Source organism: Macaca thibetana, chromosome 10 (assembly GCF_024542745.1).
Source record: "Macaca thibetana thibetana isolate TM-01 chromosome 10, ASM2454274v1, whole genome shotgun sequence".
In the NCBI taxonomy this organism is placed as follows: domain Eukaryota; kingdom Metazoa; phylum Chordata; class Mammalia; order Primates; family Cercopithecidae; genus Macaca; species Macaca thibetana.
Genome location: NC_065587.1, coordinates 67,719,201 through 67,741,631, shown reverse-complemented (window position 1 = coordinate 67,741,631; position 22,431 = coordinate 67,719,201). Strand labels below are relative to the sequence as shown.

Genomic DNA, 22,431 nt, shown 5'->3' with positions numbered 1-22,431 from the left:
CACTCATACCAGTGATCTTTGAGACACTGGACACTAAACTATGGGGAAGCAAAGCAGCAGAAACGTGTGTGCTTGTTCTCCTGCCACATGTGAAAGGAGGTGGAAGAAGGTAAGAAAAGATCATTTCAGAGAGGCCGGGTGTGGTGGCTCACACCTATAATACCAGCACTTTGGGAGGCCGAGGCGGGTGGATCACTTGAGGTCAGGAGTTTGAGACCAGCCTGGCCAACGTGGTGAAACCCTGTTTCTACTAAAAATACAAAAATTAGCCAGATGTGGTGGCGGGCGCCTGTAGTCCCAGCTACTAGGGAGGCTAAGGCAGGAGAATCGCTTGAACCCAGGAGGCGGAGGCTGCAGTGAGCCAAGATAGCACCACTGCACTCCAGCCTGGGGGACAGAATGAGACCCTGTCTCAAAAAAGAAAAAAAAAATCATTTCAGAGAGTTACAAGTGACATGGAAAAAGTCATGAAGGGAGTGGTAGAGGCTTATTTTGGACAGGCTGGGCAGGGAAGGCCTCTGAAGTGGCGTTTGAGGTCTGAATGAATTGAGGGAGCCATGAGATAAGAATATCTGCAGGAGGAAAATCCCAGCTAGGGGAGAGAAAAAAGCAAGTGCTAAAATCCTGAGGCTGGAACATGCTTAGTGTGTTTAAAGAACAGCCGAGAGGCCAGTGTGGGGGGAGCAGAGAGAGCAAAGTGGAGGTGGATGGGAGATGCTGGGAGAGATCAGCAAATGCAGGGCTTTGTTGCCTGCAATAAGGAATATATATATATATATATACACATACATATATATATATATATTTTTTTTTTTTTTTTTTTTTTTTGATGGAGTCTCACTCTTTCACTCAGGCTGGAGCACAATGGCAAATGGTGTGGTCTCAGCTTACTGCAACCTCTGCCTCCCAGGTTCAAGCTATTCTCCTGCCTCAGCCTCCTGAGTAGCTGGGATTACAGGCACCTGCCACCATACCATACCCAGCAAATCTTTCTATTTTTAGTAGGGACGGGGTTTCATTATGTTGGCCAGGCTAGTCTCGAACTCGTGACCTCATGATCCACCCGCCTCAGCCTCCCAAAGTGCTTGGATTACAGGCATGAGCCACCGCGCCCGGACTATAGATACATATTTTTAACCAGTATAGGGTTTTGGATGGGGAAGTAACATGATCTAAGTTATTTTTCCCCCAGACAGGCAATTTTTTATTTTTTATCATGCATATAGAAAACAAAAGTGTCACAGATCCCCTTGTGACTGGACAAAGCCACCTCAGGAATATTTCTCTGCTTAAAAGAAGTGTTGTCAGTTACAGTGATGTCAATTACAACCTGGCACAAAATCATCAAGACCATCAGGGTCACAGAATTCTTTCTGGAGGTTATCCTTACAGAACACGGTCACAGCTTCCAGTCTGAAGTCCAAGAAAACCGGAACTCTGCTTCTAAGTACAAGGTTATGGTAAAGGCCCCAACAACCTGACAACAATTGTGAATAGTCACATAAGTTCCCAAGTGGCATAAAAAATGTACACTGACAATCTTGCAAAAGTTCTCAACTAAAAGCAACAAGCAGGCCTTTACAGCATAATGCCCCAATGGGCTGAAACACAGGAGGGGATGCATAGGGTCTTACTTAAAAGCAGCAGAAGAAAAGCTTACAACATTAACTTTCTACACACACAAGGTCAGACCAAGAGAGAAAAGCTTTCAAGTTGCAGTGTTCTGTTATTCTTCTAGTTTACAAAATGTATTGGTGAATCAAAAATGTTAGCAAGGGCTGGGCACGGTGGCTCACACTTGTAATCCCAGCACTTTGGGAGGCCAAGGTGGGAGGATCCCTTGAGCCCAGGAGTTAAGACCATCCTGGGCAACAAAGCAAGACCCCGTCTCTACAAATTTTTTTTTTTTTTAAAGCTGGGCATAGTGGCATACACCTGTAGTCCCAGCTACTTGGGAGGCTGAGATGGGAGAATTACTTGAGCCCAGGAGTTCGAGGCTCTGATTGCATCACTGCACTCCAGCCTGGGCAACAGAGTGAGACCCTGTCTTGAAGAAAAAAAAAATCGGACAGGCACAGTGGTTCACACCTGTAATTTTAGCACTTTGGGAGGCAAAGGTGGACAGATTGCTTAAGCCCAGGAGTTCAAGACCAGCCTGGGCAACAGAGTGAGACCCTGTCTCTATTTATTAACCAAAATCAAGGGCTCTCCTCCTTCCACCATCTCTCAGTCATCCTGCCTTTTCAACTGGCTCTGGCTCCGTTTGTACTTCCCTGCCAAAAGCACCCTCCACATTATTTTGTGATAAGGCCTCCCCAGGTCCTAAGGAACAGAAGATAAGGCCTTCCATGGGAAGGGGCCTGGGTATGGTCACCACCACCCCTTCCCCTAAAATGAAATGGAGACAGACAGCTCTGCAAGCAGGGGGAGGGGGGGTGGGCAGCTTAGCTCTTGTACCTAGAGGGGTTTGGACTTGGTGGAAGGGTAAGAAAGAGTTGGGGTCAGTCTAAAAGAACACAGCATAAAATGGAATATTAACTATCCCTGCCCTGGGGACTTCCTGGTCTCTCTGTTCAGCAGCCTTGGGCTGTCCCCTTTGGAAGATTCTAGGCCTTGCTAAAGAGGGTAAGGTATCCGGGAAGAGAGAATGCTGGCGGTCTACAGGGCAAGCCCTCCCTTTCTGGAGATGAAGAGAGGCAAACTCAACACGAAAGTCTTCTTGTTGAGTTTAAGAAAAAATCTTTTTCTTCAGTTGTTATTTTTTGTTTCTAAGCCATCATTTAAAGAAAAAAATGGTGTGAGATCTGGGTATGGATAGACAGGCCCCAGGACCAGGAAGACCCCCCCTCCCCAGCACCCACAGCCTGGCAGCCTAACAGGTAGAGGCAGGGGGGCTGGCAGAGCACCTGGATTCTGTGGGGTCCAGTAACTGGGGCTCAGGAGGCAATCCTGTCCTTGCCCCTGCCTCACTCACATGCCCAGATAGGCCAGTTTGGCAGAGTTCCTGGGGATTAGGGGCTGTCCTGTGCATTGGCAGGTGGCCCACCTGGGTCCACAAGCAGCTATGGGGGTTCCTGTAGACCTGGGAGCGAGCAACAGGGCGATGGTTGCCTGGGCAAAACTCATGGGAAAGGAGATGGCCAGGCATTGCTGGGGCATGGCACAGACCCTCACAAGCTAGTAGCAGGCTGTGATCTCAGACCACCGTGGGGCAGGAGGAGCAGTATGATCACAAAGAATGTGCTGTCCACTGCTTCATGCCCTTGACCTCACCCATGCCCAGCAGACAGCTGTGTGCTCATCCTGCCAGATACTCAAGAGTCCACTTGGTGGTAGCCTGTGGTCTTGAGGCCATGGAATGTCCAAGTCTGGGTGGCACCCGGCACCAGATGAACCCACTTCATCTTGGGTAATGAGACTCAGCTTACCACAGCCCGGATGTAGAGCTACTGTGAGCACGACCAGCACGCATGTGAAGGCCAGCAGGCTGGAGTCTTGAAGCACAGGCCTCAAAGAGGCACTGTCCTCCAAGTAGTGACTTGTGGGTGCCCTCGTCAAAATTGGCTGGGATGGCCATGGTCACAGGTCCACGCCATAAAGATTATGGCAGTGCACATCCACAGCACTGGGTGCTTAGTGTAGACGTAGCGGCATGTGACAGCCACGTGATGTTAACACAGAACAGCATGAGGCCATATGGAAACAGTAGAGACTGGCCACGAGGGCCACAATCTGAGAGCTGAGTCCACCGAACATGCAGAGCCGGAGTGCACAGAACACACAGCAGACAGCAGAGCGCCCACCACGGGCCTGAGCCCGGATCCACCACACACAGGAGGCATGAGGGAGCCTTACCTAAGCTCCACATCCCAAGGCAGCACTTAGCCAGACTGGAACCCGTAGGGCCTAGAAGGGGCCTCTGTGGGCCACCTTGCAAGGCCTCCCCTGGCTCTGCAGGGCCTATCCCCCAGCAGGTAGTACTGCAGGGGGTTGGGCCACAGGTCATCTTTAATAATCTGGGCAACCCTGTCGGCCTCTGGGAGGCTGTGCTGTGAAAACCAGCTGAAGAAGCTTCGGACAGTGTCCCGGTTCCTGTGTACGAGGGCCGGGGGTTCCTGGCCCCGGTGCCATCGGATGCGAGTCGCAATAGACACCACTCGGCCTGAGGCTCTGCATTCATACTCCTTCATTATCACCTTGTTCTGGAAGTAGGGGTTGCTCCAAAAGCGGAACTTGAATTTGCAACCTGTCCTGGAGTGCCTGAGCTCCCTCACCTCCAAATTCATCAGGTAGCAGAGCATGTCTTCATCTCGAAGGCTGATCATGGCTGACAGCTGCGGGTGGTTCAGGAAGGCGGTGACCCAGAAGCCCGGAATATTCTGGATGATGAAGCTCCTACGGGCAAGGTGCGACCTGTGCATCCGCCGAAACCTGCGCTCGAGCCGGAGGTAGGCCCTGTCGGCCTGGGCGCTCACGGCCTCCAGTGGGTCCACAATTAGGGCACCAAGGTTCAGGAGCCCCGGGCCCTCCTGGGCCTCCGCTCCCACCTCCTGCTTCTCCTCCCCCACCAGCTTCTCCCCCACCTGCTGCTTCTCCACCTCCTCCGCTGGCTCCTCCTGGAAGATGGCGCCCTCCTCCATGGTCGCGTCCTCGGCCTTCTCGCCGGCTCCCGCCCGAGCCCCTAGCCCCTCTGAACCACAGGTTTCTGGGGCTTCGTCCCGGACCCGGCCGTTTTCCAGGCTCGGAGTAGTCGCCGCGGAGGCAGCTTCCCCGCGCCCGAGGCAAAGGAGGGCGGTCCTGGGGCCCGCTGCGGGGTGGAGGGACCTGCGCCCCCCAGCTTCTCGGGCCCGGGCCGCGGGGGCCGTGTGCGCGTCCCCCTCCCGGGCAGGGCCGGGCGGCGGGCGCGCCGCGGCTTCCGGAGTCCCCGCCCTCTCGTCCGCCATCGCCTGCGGGAGCCTCTGACCCGGAGGGGCTCGGGGCGCGCGGGCGACTGCGGCCTAGGCGAGAGGTGCGGCAGGTGGCTGGAGGACAGAGGGCGGAAGGCTCCGCCCCACGCGTCCCCCTCTCGGATGTGATTCGCTGGGGTCCCCCGCAGCCGGGGCGAGCGGCCTGGAGGCCCGGAGGAGGGGTACGGGACTGCCCGATGGGGACGCGACCGCGGGCGCCAGACGGAACTGGCCCCAGATTCGTTGGCGCTGGCGGTGGAGGTGGGGAGAAGTGTGTACCAAGCAAGGGTCAGCTCGCAGCAAACACCAGGGGACAGGCCCAGTCCCTGGCCCTGGACAATTAAAACTTCCCCATCACAGCCACCCCCCAGGCGATTGCTCAATGTTCCCCATCTGCGGTGGGAAGGCAGGAGTCGCCCGGCTTCCACACTCCAGTGGCGCTTTTGGGCAGTTGTAGGACACTCAGCTTTGCACTGGATAAATTAACTCAGGCACATGCAGAGGGCTTAAGAGGTATCCCCTGCAAAGACTGACCAAACTTAAACTGGGAGCGGCAGATAATCTTCTGACACACAAAGGTGATCAACGCATTCATGTAGGGAAAGCAGGTGCTTGAAATATTCATGTGGGGAAAATAAGCAAGGTCAGAGTGGAAGAATCTGGGGTGAGAGAGGGTCTTAAATGCTACAAACCAGGGAGCGAGTGGGCATCTGCCTGGTTTCTCCAACAGGAGTTGGTTCCTCCTGGGCTGGCTGGCAGAAGCCTGGTGGACCTTGCTTCACTTTGTCCTAGGCCCAAAGACTACCCTTCCAAAGGTGGACTCTAGCCTGAAGTGCAGGGACTGAACCTGGTAGGCTAAGGGCTGGATTGGCCAGCCCTTGCAGTCCTTGATCCTGCAAATCTGTGTTCCTCTGGTCTCAGCTCCCAAACTGTGACCTGTGGAGGTCAGTACCTCTAATCCCCCCACCTCTGCCTGGAAGTCTTTGCCACCTCTTCCAGAAAGCTTTCAGCCTTTTCCTGACCAATGGATACAACAGTTCCCTCATCTAAGCCCTCAGACCTTACTGTGGTATACACTCCCTAGGGAGCAAGGTAGATTTCCTTAGGGTCCTAGCTAGGGTTTTAACCTATTGGGGTGGACAGTAAACATGTGTCAAGTGGAAGGCCAACGATGAAGGGTCAGCCCACTTCCTTTGTACACAAAACACCTGCACTTGTTAATGGCCCCACAGGCTCTTGGGCTGGACTCCAAGTGACTTGCACTGCTTGGCCATGGACACTGGCTCCAGACCACAGAAAAGCCAGTTCAGTCTGAGCCCCTGATGGGAGGATTTCAGCACAAGGGTTGGTGCCCAAGATGGTGGTAACGACCTTCATTAGAGACCACCAAGCTCAGGTGAAGCCATGTAAGCCTCTCAGCAGTCTGCCTGAACCTGGTTGGACACAAGTGTAGGTAAGGTCAGGTCCTAGCTGTCACCAGCTGTGCACCTTGGGCAGTGACTAGGGTGAACATCTGTCCTTTCTTGGTCAACCAGCATCAATTCCTCATCCTAAGAGTGCCCCAAATTTCCTTTGAGAAACCACTCCTCCTGTCTCAGCCTTGTTGTCAGGGGCATATGGTAACTGGTTTGGGGATGGCACAGAATCCCATCAAGGCCAATGAAACAGGATGCTTACTGGGGCTTCTGTGGCAAGTCCTCTCCTGAGAGCCCGGAAAGGGCTGCTTCCTTCTGGTCGGCAATGTGTGAGAATGGCAGGTCTGGAATCCAGGCAGCATTCTGCTCACTCCCACACAAAGGGGAAATCTACTTTGTAGGGCCTGTGGATGAAGTCACAACTGCACAAGACAAGGCAGAGAGAAATAGGAATGCTGAGGCCAACCATGTTGGAGCCACAAGATCAAGCCTAACCTAAAGACTGCTCTACGTCTGGCATTTTCCAGTTACATGCAATTTCACTGTTTAAAGCCAGTTTGATTTTGGCTGACCCTTGCATCCAAGATGATTGATAGAATTATGCCACTTACCTCAAAGACATGCAAATAAGATATTTAACTTAAAAGTACAAAGCTTGTAGGTGCTGATGGGAGGGGTTTTTACTGTCTGCCCTACACTCACCATCATCTTGGATGCTAAAGATGTCTGGAGACTCCAATTCTTCCCAATTCCAGGCTGTCTCCAACCCTTTCCCAATCAGACAGGTTCACAACTCCCCAACACATCATTCAGAAGTTTTTAATAAACAACTTCATTATAAAAACCTTTTTTTGAAAATGTAATTCTGTAAAACATTGAAAAATCTACTTTAACAAAGATATGCCCTGTGCATTTTCTAATGGCACTTATACTTTACAATTAAAAACCTTGTTTTATATAAAGCCAAAAATACTCCAAGAGGTTATTCACTGTGTTTACAAAGTGCTAGAAGATTTCTGTCTTGTATTTTTCTCTTTAAATAATCTGGAGTTACAAAGCCTTGACCGCTGGTAGGGAGGGAGAAGCATGAGAAGTGGTGTCTCAGGAGTTCTAGTGCCAAATATGCAGAGGTGGAGAGGTGCACGTGGGAAGCGTGAGCTGAGGAAGTCAGCCGGCACACAAAGAAGTCGGCCTGGAATGTTTCCAAGCCCTCCAGGGAGGCACAAGACTATCATGGTGAATGAGCGCCCTTCCCTCACCACAGGCCCTACTCTCCAGAGGCGAAGGCCATGGCCAGTTCCTTCCACAGCAGGTTCAGAGCTCCAGGAGAGGCCAGGGTGGGGTCCCAGAGGAATCTGGACTTTTCTGGCCAACACCTGCCTAAGGCAAAGTTTCTTGTTACATAAATATCCTTGTTAAAAAGTAAAATATTGATCCTGTACAATATAACCTGTTAAAAAATCGTGCTTACAGACAGCTCCTAGATAAGAGGGGAGGTGGAGAGAGGACGGAGAAAACAGCTACCAAAAAGGCAGGGGGGAATTTAAAGGACTACTAGGGAAAGCTTTAGGGCAGTGGGAGAATTCCAACTTAGGACAATATCTACGAGCAAAAAAGTAATCACACCTGCTTCCCGGATTTCAATTAAGAAAATGCCATTTGTAAAAGGTTGGGGAGGGGGCAACCTCATTGGTGCTCCTTTCCCTGCCTCCCACCTCAAGATGATGCAGAGATCCTTTGAGCTGACACCTGGGCATGTCATCCCCTTACCCCCAGGGCTGCACTCAGCCCTGACCAGCTACTGTGTAGAGTGGGAGGGAGACAGCCCATTGCTGACAGAGGCTGGAGGTGGCAGGGAAAGGGGACATCACCCCTTTTTTTCCTGGTCCCTCATTGGTCTTTGCCATATGCCATGGCTCGTGTTCTGGGCAGATGTCCCTCAGGTTCTCATGGCCTCAGTAAGCATACTGAAGTGAGTTTGGGTACTGAGTATAGGATAAAGCTATTCTTATCCTTTGAACAACCAGGCCACTAAGGCTTTTTTTTTTCTTTTCCCCTCCACCCCCCAGATTTTAGGAAGGGAGGTTTAAGAAATGACTGGCTAGCTATGGTCCAAAAAAAAAAAAGATGAAGGCAGATATCATTCCTCTGTACCAGCAAAGTTCACAGTGATAGGAAAATTCCTTGTGGGTGCTGAGGACACTAAGGGAGGAGAAAAGGAAAGACAGGATAGATGGGAGGACACGGGAATGGGGAAGGCAAGGAGAAAAGACAGGAGGTGGGGGCAAGGCCCCAGTTACAAGGGTTTAAACAGTTGCTTTGCCAGTCCTATGACTTTCCCAGCATCACTTACGGGGAGAAAGAATTCGAGGGAGGGACAGGAAAGGGCAGGCAGAGAGGAAAGGACTCCTCTAACAGCCCAGGACTTTGTATTCTGCAGCCAGAGGCTCAGTGGCCTCTGTAAACTGAGGGTCTAGGGAAGGTGGCCGTTAAGGTGAGAAGGGTTGCTGGGTCTAGTAATGAAAACCAGATACAACAAGGAGGATGGCAACAGCGAGTCCCAACTGGATTCTCACATACTATCGCCTATAATACAAGTCCCAATAACATGCACAGCATGCAGGAGGTGGCTGCGTACCAAGGTAGACGCTTTTTAAAATAAACCTTAATTAGTCCCTGGGACTCATTGAAACTAATTTTTAGAAGCAAATCATCTAGTCTGATTCTAACCTTGCCAGACATTTTAATATCTGGTTTTGTTTTTTAAAAAGTATCCCAAGCTACCCTGCCTAAATCGAAACACACTTATTCCAAATTGCTTCCAATCAAGGGCTAGGGAGCTAAATTTTAAGGCTTTTACCTCAAACAAGGAGTTCTGGCTTGGGCTGAAGCAGAAGCCTGAGTCCTGGACCTGCTCAGTTCCTGATGACAAACCAAGTGAACCTAGACAGAAGTTGGGTGAGGGAGAACTGGTGGGAGGCTGAGGCAGTTCCTTGGTAGTTTGTCCTGAAACCCTAGTGGAGAAGTCAGCAGGAGGCACCTACTGAGAGAAGTGCTCAGAAACTGCTGACTGCATCTATTAAGAGTTAACAGTAAAGAGGTAGAAGTGTGTTTCTGAATCAGAGTGGAGGCGTCTCAAGGGTCCCACGATGGAGGTCCCTGAGCTGCCTCCCTTCCATGAGTGGGAAGAGTGAAGCCCATGAAGAACTGAGATGAAGCAAGGATGGGGTTCCTGGGCTCTGGGCAAGGGCTGTACTCTCTGCGGTAGGGAGCCCCACAAGTCAGAAGAGAAGAACTGATCATTTGTTGCAAGAAACCTTGCTGGATACTGGGGGAAAACTAGAGGCGGGGGCGGGGGCACAAGGAAGTAGAAGTGATTTGACGGACAGCAGAGAAGCCTATGCACAGTGGCCGAGTCCACTGTAAAGTGGAAGAGACAGAAGGGACATTGCGGATAAGGAAAATTTTGGTTTGGGACACAACAATGTACCCATAGATTAGGACTTAGCTATCTGCCCATTCCTTTCTGCAAACTCTTCTTCCAACAATTCCACAACTTCCTGGAAAAGGGACAGGTGGGAGGAAGACAAATGAAGGGCTCAGACCTCCTCCTTCGCTATCCACACCAACCCAGACTCTGCTTCCAAGACTAGTAACAACAGCTCATGATGTTCAAGGTGGGGACTAAGGGATGGGGAGGTGACGGATATGGGCATGCCTTTCATTTCTTCCCCTCTCCAGTTCAAGAGAAGGATGAGGGGGTCATAATGTACTTGGAGAAAAACAGAATTGCAGACCTGTGAGAAAACTGCTCCAATCTTCTTGCCTGTCTTCTGTGGACACTGCCGAGGCAGGCAGGAACAGATGCAGTCATGGAAGATGGCAGAGACTGGAGCAGTCCAAACTCAGTTTATTTCCCCACGGGGGAAAAATGTGACCTCAAGTGAAGAGAAGTCAGCAAGACCCGACTCCGCCTTGTAAACAGGACTCCAGTTAACACCAGGTACCAAATGGTTCAGGCTGGTGCCAACTGGAACGGACTGATGGGAATGGATTCACGGTGTGTAAACAGTGTTCACTGCAATCATTCTAAGGCTAACAGCTTGGCAAGGGAGGTGAAATGGTGTGTCTGAGGCGACTGTGTAAACAGTACCGTTGCTGGACAACACTGACTGAAAATGGAGGTGCTGGTACAGGATGCATGGGTGGGTGGGAAATAAAGGCCTTCTCTCCTGCCCATTGGTTGGAAGCAGGCTATGGAGCCAAGTGACCTTCTACAGCAGGGCCTGACCAACTGACTGCTGTGGGGTCTGCAGGTTGGGACCAGAAGGCGGGCTTCTTGGGCAATTTCTCTTGAGGTCATCCAAGGTGAAACCCTCTGTGTCTCCAAGAGGCCTCCCCATTCTCCAAAGAGGAGGAGGTTCTGGCGCTTTGGAGAGGAAGAGGGCTAAGTGTGGCTCCCGATTCAGGTCAAAAAAATAAAAGTAAAAAATACCTGAAGTCCTATGGTATGAGATCTTTTCACAGGGTTGGGGCTCAAGGCTCCTTCTGGAATTGATCCTGGAGCCTGAACCCCCAAACCAAGTGCTCCATACAGACACTGGAATTTTTTTTGAACCCAGCTCTGAAAGCTCAGCTGCCTTCATGGGGGACACGGATGGGGTGGGTACTAAGGCTCCCTAACAGAGCCAAAAACTGAGCTGAGGGCCTCTGTAGGGGCTACTGGAATGCTTGGTGGAAACGAGGCAGGGTGGTGCTACTCAGGCCAGACGTGAAGACAGGAGGCAAGGAGTGCAGAGGCCCAAAGTTCAGTGGTCCCCCAGCTCCTGGGGAATCTTGAGGCTGAGCTTGCAAAGTGGTGAGCAGGGGCTGTGCCTCGGCCTGGGAGTAGCCCATGACCAGGCCTCCTGTGGCCCCAGGTGGGTTACACGGGGGCAGGTTGAGTGGAAGAAAGCCCAGTAGGTGGGAGAAGTCCACATTAGCAGCGCAGAGGGCCTCAGAGAGGTTGGCGGGGCTCTTGGCAAGCAGTGCTTCATCTAGGAGGGCCGCAGCTGCCGCCGGCTGAGGTGAGGCGGGCTGGGGTTCAGCGGATGAGAGAGACAGGCTTCCAGGAAGCTCCGCCAGAAAACTATCCACCTCCACTTTGGGCAATTTGTCGGGCAAGTATGAGGTAGATCCAAGCTGGTATTTTGGAGGGAGCTGAGCTGGGGAAGAGATAGGTGAGGATTCCAGAGGGTAGCTCATACCCATGGGCAGCGTGTTGTGCACCAAGGAGTGTGGCATGCCCGTGCTGGGCATGGTAGGGATGTGGGCACCATACATGCCCATGGGCAACATGCCAGGGAAGGCCTTGGTCCCCATTACGTCCCGAGAGGCCATGCACAGCACAGGGCTCAGCTCTTCCTTCACACTGACTGTGGAGCTGCAGCTGAGTAGGCCTAACATGTCCACAGGCTCTGTCTTGATCTTGAGCAGCTCCTGCGAGTGGCTCTTCTTGACATGACGCGTCAGGTGGTCCTTACGGCCAAACCGCTGGGCACAGTACTGGCACAGGAAGTCCTTACGGCCTGTGTGCACCACAAGGTGCCGCCGTACATCCTTACGAGTATAGAACCGCCGGTCGCAGTGGTCACAGGGGTGCTTCTTCTCCTTGGCACCGCCTGCTACCCGGCGTGAGTGGGCCTTCAGGTGCTCTAGCAGGGCCTGGGTACTCTCAAAGGTCTGCAGGCACACCTTGCAGCTGAGGTCACCGCTGCTGGCAGCATGCATGGCCAGGTGGCGCCGGTAGCCCAGCTTCGTATTGTAATTCTTACCGCACTCAGAGCAGTGGAGGGCCTCTTTGTTAGGGTCATGGGTCTGCAGATGGTTCCGCAGATGGTCCTTGCGGTGAAACATCTTATCACAGTACATACACTGGTGGGGTTTCTGGGCTGAGTGGGTGGCCATGTGCCTGGGGGTAGAGACGGGGAGAGGGGAGAAAGCAGAAAAAGGGGAGATCACAAGGGATGACTGGACAACCAAGGTGTCCATTAACAGGAAACTAGATACAAAAACTATGGTAAAGGCTTGCAATGCAATACCAAACCAATTATATTCTACAGATATCCTTGCTTATCTGCAAAATAATGTGTACCGATATTCTTTGCAGCATTCCTTGTAGTAGCAAAAAAAAAATCAGAAACAATCTGATCGTCCAATCTATCAATAGGGAACTGGTTACATAAATTATAAGTCCATAAAATGACTAACTTTTCAAAAATGAGGCTTTATGTGTACTTACAGGGAACATGCTCCTAAAAGACAGGAAGTAGAAAAAAAGGAGGCAGAATAGTGGATACAGAATAGGACTCTATGTGAAAAGGGGAAAAATATATGTACATTTGCTTGTATATGCCTAAAATATTTCTGGAAGGATATACAAGAAACTGATACCAGTGGCTGCCTATGCAAAAAAGAACCGAACAGCTTATGGATGGGTGTCATGGAGAATTTTCATCATATAAGTTTTGATACCTTTTGAATTTTGAATTACGTGGATGTATTTCGTTTTTCAAACATTACATTTAAATAATTTTAAATGATACAATAAAGAGAAAATGAAATATATCTAAACTTCCAGTCTGGGCACAGTGGTGCACGCCTGTAATCACAGCACTATGGGAGGGCGAGGCAGGAGGATCGTTTGAGCCCAGGAGTTCGAGACCAGCCTGAACCATAGCAAGACCTTGTCTCTACAAAATCTTAAACATTAGATGGGCATGGCAGCACGCACCTGTAGTCCTAGCTACTCAAGAGGCTAGGGCAGGATTACCTGAGCCCAGGAATTCGAAGTTGCAGTGAGCTATGATCGCACCACTGCACTCCATCCTGGCTGACAGAGCGAGACTTCGTCTCTAAATAAATAAATTAACTTCCTTATCTAGAACAAATTTCCAAGATATGCAGGGCTAAGTCAAAAAAGGAAGTTCAATACAGTGCATGTAATACAATCTTTTTTGAAAATAAAAAAGAAAGGGAATATACATGTTTGAATGTCTTAGGAAAGATACACAAAAACCAACCCACCAGCTGCCTTTGGGGAGAGGAACAGGGACTTCAAGTGTGAGGACCATTCACTCTTCATGGCATGCCAGTTAGTACCACTTGAAGTGCTTGTCATGTAAACCAGTAACACTTAAAGAAATGTTTTAATGGTATGGCACTTCAGTGTCCCTTGGTTTACCTGATCCCATACGGTTGAAAAGTGGCTCAGAATCCAGGAACTGCAATTCACAGCTCCAGAGCATATTCAGAATCAACTCAGCACCCACTGTTTGCCAGGCTCTGCGTGAGTTGTGTCATTAACCTTGATCTCCAGACAAGGAAAGGAGTCTAAAAAATAAGGCGGCCCCCTCACCCGCCAGTTGGTAAGTAGCAGAGGCTGGATTTAAACAGGCCTTCGGAAGACCTGTGTTCAGTCAGGTATGCAACAGTTGTCTCTCTCGTACAGCACTCTGTGATCCTTTCCTCCTGGAGGGTATCAAACACACCCACTGCCCACATCCCACATGTGCATGCTCAAGAATGTTCATGCCTGTGTGGGTTACTGTCAACCTCCTGTAATGGAACTGAGATGGTAATGTAGAGAGGGAGGTGCTTAGTGATCCACTGCTCATTTCCCGCATTTTGCAGGTGAGGAAACTGAGGCCCAAGGAGGTTTAGTAACTCACCTAAGATCACACAGTAAATTATACGTGATGAGTCAGGGCTCCTGCCTCCTGACCCAGGACCTTTCCTGCAGCCGCCCACTGGTAACCAGACCATCATTAAGAAAGTCTAAGAAGGCTGGGTGCAGTGGCTCATGCCAATAATCTCAATACTTTGGGAGGCTAAAGTGGGGGGACTGCTTGAGGCCAAGAGTTTGAGACCACTCTGTGCAACACAGGGAAGAGACTCTGTCTCTAGAAAATGTACAAAAATTAGCGGGTGTGGTGGTGGTACATGCCTGTGGTCCTAGCTACTCAGGAGGCTGAGGTAGGAGGATCACTTGAGCCCAGGAGTTTGAGGCTGCAGTTAGTTATGATCACGCCACTACACTCCAGCTTGGGCAAAAGTGAGACCCTGTCTCAAAACCAAAAAAAAAAAAAAAAAGAAAGCCTAAGAATATGGCTTTGACTGGAGTTCCCTTAAGATATAGGAGCACACAGAGAATCTAAGCACTCCTGAGGACCACAGAACAACTGTCAAGAGGGCAATCCTGGCTACCACACTACCCTGTTGCCTATTTTAGTCCCTTCCTATTAACTGTTTTCCAGATGAGGAACTGAGGCTTTGTGGTCATCTTGTTCATGTATTTACTTGTTTACTGTCTGTACCCACTATTAAGACCATAAACCCAAGGAGGGCCAGCACCCCCATCTGACTGGCTCACTCCTCTACCGCTTGCACCGAGCACTGTGCCTGGTACAGAGCAAGAGCTCAATAACGTTGGGTAGATGAATGGATAGTTGGATGACTGTGCATCAGGCCAATCTACCTCATTTCTAAAGGGCAAGTTCAAGGTTCCTCTAACGTGAAAAGGACAAAATCAAAATTGCCCTTGTTTTTTTTTTTTTTTTTGAGACAGTCTCGCTCTCTCACCCAGGCTGGAGTACAGTGGCACAATCTCAGTTCACTGCAACCTCCTTCTTCTGGGTTCAAGTGATTCTCCTGCCACAGCCTCCCAAGTAGCTGGGACTACAGGCATGCACCACCACACCCAGCTAATTTTTAAAAATTTTTAGTAGAGATGGGGTTTTGCCATGTTGGCCAGGCTTGCCTCAAACTCCTGGCCTCAAGTGATCTGCCCACCTCAGCCTCCCAAAGTGCTGGGATTACAAGTGCAAGCCACCATGCCTGGCCCAAAATTGCTTTTGACCATGCCTGCCTGTCTTCACCAAAGCAACCAAAGCTGCTCTTCTCTATCTGCCTTATGTCAGGACTTTTACATTTAATTTCACTTTAAGTAGGGGTTCTTGGGCTTACAAGTTTCAGAAAAGCAGCTACCCCAGTGGGCAACAGGGACACAGACATAGTTAAATGAGTAAGTAGCAGGCTGATTCAGTAGAAGAGGTACTGCAGGACCTCTGAAGCTGTGTGACCTTGGGTAAGTTATGTCCCTACTCTGAGCCTCTACTTTAAAATTTACAGACTGGGCCAAAAGGTCTACTTCTCCTTCTAAAGTTCGAATACTGATTCCTGATTCCTAACTTCTAGCTAAAATTCTGACCATCACCTGACAAAGGTGAGGAAAGCAATATTTTTAAAAAATGTTCAGGGCTAAGTACGGTGGCTCATGCCTGTAATCTCACAGCTTTGGGAAGCCAAGGCAGGAAGATCACTTGAGCCCAGGAGTTTGAGACCAGCCTGGGCAACACAGCCAGACCCCCATCTCTACAAAAAATTAAAAACATAATCAAGTGCAGTGGTTCAAGCCTGTAATCCTAGTTACCTGGGAGAATGAGGTGAGAGGATCACTTGAGCCCAGGAATGAGAGGCTGCAGTGAGCTGACTGCACCACAGTACTCTAGCCTGGATGACAGAGCAAGACTCCCATCTCTTTAAAAAAAAAAGTTCAAGGCTGCCTGACATTAGCACCCAGATCGTTACTAAGAAGGTGTAAGAAGGCCGGGTGCAGTGGCTCACGCCGGTAATCCCAATAGTTTGGGAGGCAACCCATCAGATTCTAGTGTCTGAATCAAGCAATCTGAATCAATTTTTAGAGAGTGACTTCAACTGTTTGGCATTCAGGGTATACTTGTAGGACAAATTAACCTCCACTCTTCTGCCACAGATTAAAAACCCACTCTAGGCAGAGTCTCTCTGCTTTTTCCTTCTGGGAACCACAGGGCAGGAAGAGATATGAGAGTGTCACCTACCTATACAGCTTGTATTTGGAAGCAAAAGCCTTGCCACAGTGCAGCTGAGGGCAGCTATATGGTCTCTGCTCTGGTTGCGGAAGGGTGTGAGGCCTCAGCTTCTCCCCATTTGAGAAAGGTGTCCCCGAAATTTCACATTGGCACTTCACTTGACTCTCCGCCTCCCGGCCCCGAGGCCTGGGAACTAGTTTCCAGCCCACTTCCTCCTCCTGCTTTGCATCTTGAATCCAGGGGGGGACGCTGGTGAAAAATGTGGTCATGGCAAGGCTAATGGCAAAGGGCCATGTTATTGAGAAAGCCTCTCCATCCACTCCACACAGGCTCTCAGCTCTGTCACAGCCTCCAACGCAGCTTTCAGAAAACAATCTCTTCACCTGAAACATCAGAACACCTGGTGTTAGGGAGCCCAATATCATGAGAACATGGGCTCTGGAGGCAGACAGATCCCGTTCCAATCCCAGCCCTTCCACTTAGAAGCTGTGCGACTTTCAGCCAATTACTTACTTCCCTGAGTTGTTTCCTCATTTATAAAATGGGCATAATAATCTCTTAAATTGTAAAAATGTTTTGAGGATTACATGAGATCATGAATATAAAGCATTCAGCAGAAGGCTGGGCATCCATTAAGTCCTTAGTGGTAGCTACTATTACTAGTACCATTTAGGCTAATAAGAAACAAGATAAACTGAAGAACCAAAAGCCCCAAAACTTCAAACTTTTTCTTCTGGACCTCACTTTTATATCCTTTCCACTGAACCTAGAGATAGCGGTTCCTCCTTCTCATTACCCTGGCACCTCCTCGTCCACTACTTTCCACAATTCTCCTCCTCATGGAGGTGCTAAGGAGCAATAAAATGCCCAAAAGGCAAGAGAGGAGGAAGGGGAAGTCTCTGCTTAGGAAATTTACATCCTGGATAGTCAGTCCTGGTACCAGATGTGTTTCTTAGCAGTGCATCAACATCAGGAGGGTCTGTCTGGGAAGGCAACAGCAGATTCCTAGCATTTTCCCTAAACCAGGACTGGTCCCATCCTGACCACCACCACTTCTTTGGGTCTCTGTCTCAGGGCCCAGACCATCCCATTTTAGCAAAGCCTGTCCAACACCCCTAGGTGCTGAGGGGCCCCTCCTACAGGCCCTCAGAGTACATATGCACATCTCCATTAGAAGAAGGTAGTTGGCCGGGCGCGGTGGCTCAAGCCTGTAATCCCAGCACTTTGGGAGGCCGAGACGGGCGGATCACAAGGTCAGGAGATAGAGACCATCCTGGCTAACCCGGTGAAACCCCGTCTCTACTAAAAAATACAAAAAACTAGCCGGGCGAGGTGGCGGGCGCCTGTAGTCCCAGCTACTGGGGAGGCTGAGGCAGGAGAATGGCGTAAACCCGGGAGGCGGAGCTTGCAGTGAGCTGAGATCCGGCCACTGCACTCCAGCCTGGGCGACAGAGCGAGACTCCGTCTCAAAAAAAAAAAAAAAAAAAAAAAAGAAGAAGGTAGTAAGCTCGCATTGGAATTTACTCCTCTCCACCAGCCTGATTATTTGAGGGCTTGCATCATCTCTCTTTCATCTCTATATACCTAATATCTAAAAAGGGAACCTCAACTTTATTTCAGATAGGTTAACTAGTCACTGAATGCAGGCTGATTCTCAGGGACCAACCTATGCCCAGGTAGTTCTGGTTTAAACTGGGTTCGCAGCCATTCCCAAGTGGGAAGCCAAAATCTTAAAGTCTGATTCTTTCTCTTGTTGAATAGAAGGGGAGATGTGCAAGGATGACACAACTCCTTTCCGGATACCAATCCAGAGGAAGAGGATGGGAGTTACCACACTGACTCTCAAAAGGGGACGAGACCCACATTCATACTCTCGAGCTTACCACAGATTACCAACCACAATGCAACCTGCTACAACAGGGGGATTCCCTTTGAAGAGATCGTGCCAAAATTTGATCATGAGGCTTTTCCATGTGAAGAGAGAAAAAGGGGTGTCTGGGGATTATCCACGAGAATCTGGGGAGGGCTCCAACTGCACAAACTAGCTGTGGGCCACAGAATGCTTGCTCAGCTCATTAGCACCTGCTGCTTACAGTGATCATTCATCCAACAGACTGGCCGTGAACAAGATGATGGGATCAGCGGGTTCATGCCCCAGAGAGCTTTGCTCATCATTAACAAGAGCTACGTCCTGTTCAGGAACCATTCCTCTTGTGGAAGAAACACTGCGATGTAATATGATAAACATGTCCCCATCATGAGTGTAGATTTGTCTAGAAAGATCTGCACTAAGGTGGCTGCATTTTGCATGAATCACATGCTGAGGAGGGGTAGGTAGCACTAAAAACCAGTCCCACTTCAGCCTTCGAGTCATTATGGCATATGTGCCTGCTTCACTATAAACCTCAAAGGCCTGTGACGTCTGGCTTTCATTGTTTAAGTCCCCTCCTCCTTTGCAAGGGTGGAATTACCTGTAATACCAGCGATTACTATGCACCTTGGAATTGAGCAGACAGTGTGCTCGAGTGTGCATGTTTAGATTGGAGGGAATTACCCCTACCTTCAAAGTCAAATTCTACTCCCCCTTCATTTTGAAACCATGCACCTCAGCCTCTGGAAAGTTGGGAATGGCAGCCAGAAGGAAACAAGTCACATCAGTTTGGCTGATGTGAGAGAGGAGCCTAGCCCTGGAAACTCCACACAAACTCAGAAAGAGAACATTACGTCCCCACCTCCCACACGTCCACCTCATCTGTTCTGAACAAGCACAAACAAGACACAATAGTTTAGTAGGCTGCTACCGAAAGAGTGAGTAATGGGCTTCTAGGAAAGAGGCTGGTGGTGGCTAAGGAGCTTGTACTGATAGAACCAAAGGAGGAAAGCAGCAGCCATGCGCTCACCGTGATCTGCTTTTAATGGAGTTATGTCTTCACAAAGAGCCAACACCCTGATCCTACTCTCCTACACTTTTCAAAAGGCACAGGAAGTCCCTACCTACAGTCACCAGCAGCCTCTTGGATAACCAAAGCTGCTAGTGTTACCTATGAACCCTTTTGGGGATCTAGTCTGTCTCTCTCTCTGCCCTTTGTCTGCAAACTCCTCTGATCCAGAAACATTCCTGGGTTTGTCTCACATAATCAGAAGGTCTGTTCCTTCAGACTTGTCCTTCCTCAGCAAAACTGTGAAAGAATTCTACTTCTCTTTCAAAGCTGCTCTTCTGGTCTCACATTTTAATCTTAACGACTATAGACTACAGAGAAGCTGACAGAACCTGTTTCCATAAAACAAACACAATCCTTCCCAGTTACTGGCATAACTCAGTATATTTGCAGCCTAAGATTCTTTCTAGTGCCTGATCTGAAAGGGGAAAGAACCTTGGACTTGCTATCAGAAGAGCTGCCACTTACTAACTGGGAAACCATAGGCAGTTTACTTTATTTCTCTGAACCTCAGTTTCCTCAGTTTCTAAAACAGGGATTTATTTTCCTTACCTGTAAGATACGTATAGAGGATTAAGTGAAATAATACTCTTGAAAGTGGCTGATACAAAATGTGTGCTGAATACACGCAGTGCCTTCTCTGAGGTCTCAGCTGTGTCTGCCTCTTTTTCCGCATGAGGCCTGAGTAGTACTTCTTTTTTTCCTCTTTAATGTTACTTCTCAGGCCTCAGAGTGAGTTTCCTTCCTTTCCCAACCTCTCCCCCAGAATGCAGTCTTCCCCTTTTCCCTCACAACTAACCCTCGGCACATCCCCTTTAAAGAGCCCTTTACTTTACCTCCCTCTAAGCACCATATCCTGGGCCAGAGTTCTCTCTTGAGCAGACAGCCACTTTCCTATACCCTCTTCTATTATTAGGGCTCCATATCCCAAACAGGAATGCTTGCTTAAAACTCTGTATGGTCCTCTTTGGAAGCTGAAACTGAGACATATTTCTCTCCAGTCTGTCCATCCCCTGTTATGTGCCATGATGCCTGCTGCCCTCTGATGAAACTATAGTTTTTATGGTGTTACATCATTTCTATAGAAACTGCGTTCTTTCTCCATTATTAGCCTGTTTCCTCATCTGTAAAGCTAAAAATACTTACCTCACAGGCTTGCTGTAAGGATTATTTTAGTGAGGTATGCAAAGGGTTCAGCACAGGGCTTGGCCTGCCAGAAGTACCCAACAAAAGAGAGCTATTATCTTTGTCTTTGTATTGAGTTGCATGTTTCCACCTTCTGCTACCACACTCATTCTCCTAACTCCCCCCTAAAAAACTGTTAAGAGATAACATCCCTGCACAAGGAAAGGGTTAATCTTTGAGTGTTCTTAACTAAAGAGACCCACAGAGGATTAACAGCTCCACTTCAGTGACTACCCTAAAATAGCTTTTATCCTCCTGCCCAAGAGTTACTTGGGGATCTGAAGAACTCAATTCAACACCTGCCGGAGGAAATAGACCCGGAACGTTCCTTGGGGTAGAATCTTCCCTAAAGCAGAACCTAAAATAGCAACTGGGAAATTATAAATAGACTTAGAGGAAAGAAAAAAAAAAAAAAAAAACAGATCCTGATCTCGGAACCAGAAACAAATCCTAAAGACACACTGGTTGGCTGGAAAACAGTGAGAAGAGGGGAAATGGGAATGCTGTCGCCCCCTTCCCCCCGCCCACTCCAGAGTGGTGGGAGAATTAAATTACAGGGAGGCTGGAGAGTCTCAATGACTTGCATCATTCCAAGAAACATCAAACAGGATTAACAGGGGTTGGATTTACTCGCAGGCTGCTAATTCTTCTGTCAGTGTAGATGGGCCCTCTTTAGAGTCCCTTTGATTCACTATTTCCTCAGATTCCTGCTGCCTCCCACTCCTGGGGAGGCCTTGAACAAATGGCTGCAACTCATCACAACCCCATTTTCATGGGGAGAAAACCTGATTCGACACCCCCGCCCCCAATCTGGTGGCCTCACTTTAGGAGAGAAGGGTTAGAAACCCAAGGCCAGACTCACAGTCCCATGGCTGACAGGTGGAAAAACACACAAGCCAGGAGACAGGCTATGCTTGCAGGTGAAAGCACCGATTCCCCCACACACCTGTCCCCATATCCTCCTCCTAACAGGGCCCTTTCTCCCCACCAAGGTGGGCCACAGCCTGGTCCCAGGCCAGCTTTTAGACCACCCCACTGTGGTGTGGGAAAGGTTCAATTTCCTGGGAGAGATGGGAGTAGATGAGGGCTGGAGAAGCAAGGGAAATTCAGGGAGAAGTCTGGAGGGAGTCTCCGGGATGGGAAGGAAGAGCCGGGATGGGAAGGAAGAGCCAGGATGGGAAGGAATCGTGAGCAAGTTTCCTGGGTCTCTAAGGGATCCCCACAAGAATGAGATGGGGGATTCTAAGGGTTTGAGGGCTGGGGGGTTGGGGATAGTCAGAAGTGAATCCTCCGAATTTCAAGAGGGTCTCAAAATGGGTAACAGGATGGAAGATGTCGAAAGCTTGGGAGTATGGCCACTGAGGAGGGAACTACAGGTGGGGCTTATCCGACTTCTCCAGACACAGATATTTGAGGGAAGCCTCAAAGGGGGTTACATAAGTCTGAAAAATGAAACAGGGTACAGAGCGGGCTATCTGGAGCAGCAAAGGGGGTTATGTGGGTCTGGGTAGGCGTGTCGGAGGGAAGGAGCAGGTGCAGCTTATCTGCGTCCCCCAGACCCGGGTCCCTGGTAAGGTCAGCAGCGCGTTATCTGGGTCTCCAGGGAGCCTGGGGGTCGGGAGTGGGGGTCCCTCAGGACTGCGTCTCCAGGTCTCGGAAGGGAGGGGACCAGTGGCCTCCTCGGGTCCCCCAGACACAGGTATGGGGTCCAGGGAGAGTTTTCGTCACCCCAGGGCCTATCTGAGGCCGGGTTGGCGCAGACCGGGCCCCGGATCGGGGGTGTGGGCGACCGCGCTGAGGGGCCCGAGATGAGGAGCGCCGCCGCTCCGGGTACAGGGCGCGCGGACCCAGCGAGACGGCCTCCCGCCCCGCTCCCCGCCGTCCCCTGGGGCCCTCGCCGGCACTCACCGCGCTCGGGGCCCCGCGCTGCGGGCCGGGCCGCGCTCGGGCTCCGCCAGGCCCGCTCAGGCCCCGGTAGTGGCGGCGGTCGGGCCATTGTGCGGTGCATTGTGGGAGCCGCGCGAGCGGGCGCTCGGGTCGTGGAGGGGGCGGTGCCGCG

The 22,431-nt window shown here is 50.1% G+C and overlaps 3 protein-coding genes across 4 annotated transcripts in view; all 3 read right to left on the bottom strand.

Moving 5' to 3' along the window:
• DUSP15 (dual specificity phosphatase 15) overlaps window positions 1–22,431 on the bottom strand; it is a 746,139-nt gene that overhangs the window by 321,117 nt on the left and 402,591 nt on the right. The window lies entirely within an intron of this gene.
• Window positions 1,178–7,070, bottom strand: LOC126964252 (putative testis-specific Y-encoded-like protein 3). Its single transcript, XM_050807215.1, has one exon. It carries the CDS (start codon window positions 4,941–4,943, stop codon window positions 3,882–3,884), a length of 1,062 nt encoding a protein of 353 aa, XP_050663172.1. The 5' UTR covers window positions 4,944–7,070; the 3' UTR covers window positions 1,178–3,881.
• Window positions 7,165–22,422, bottom strand: PLAGL2 (PLAG1 like zinc finger 2). 2 transcript variants are annotated; one of them, XR_007729330.1, is made up of 4 exons: window positions 22,281–22,422; window positions 16,258–16,631; window positions 10,159–12,311; window positions 7,165–7,741 (listed from the first exon to the last, which is right to left on the bottom strand). XR_007729330.1 is itself a non-coding variant. In XM_050807150.1 (3 exons), exons 2-3 carry the CDS (start codon window positions 16,515–16,517, stop codon window positions 11,081–11,083), a joined length of 1,491 nt encoding a protein of 496 aa, XP_050663107.1. In that variant the 5' UTR covers window positions 16,518–16,631; window positions 22,281–22,422; the 3' UTR covers window positions 7,165–11,080. The 2 variants fall into 2 exon arrangements, 1 of the variants encoding a protein (XP_050663107.1); XM_050807150.1 differs by having other exon boundaries at window positions 7,165–12,311.

Excerpts from the sequence above, each read along its gene's own strand:
- PLAGL2 (XM_050807150.1), bottom strand. The coding sequence starts at position 16,517 with ATGACCACATTTTTCACCAGCGTCCCCCCCTGGATTCAAGATGCAAAG. Across the intron at positions 12,312-16,257 it reads TCCAAATACAAGCTGTATAG|GCACATGGCCACCCACTCAG; the intron begins GTAGGTGACACT and ends CTCTACCCCCAG.
- LOC126964252 (XM_050807215.1), bottom strand. The coding sequence starts at position 4,943 with ATGGCGGACGAGAGGGCGGGGACTCCGGAAGCCGCGGCGCGCCCGCCG.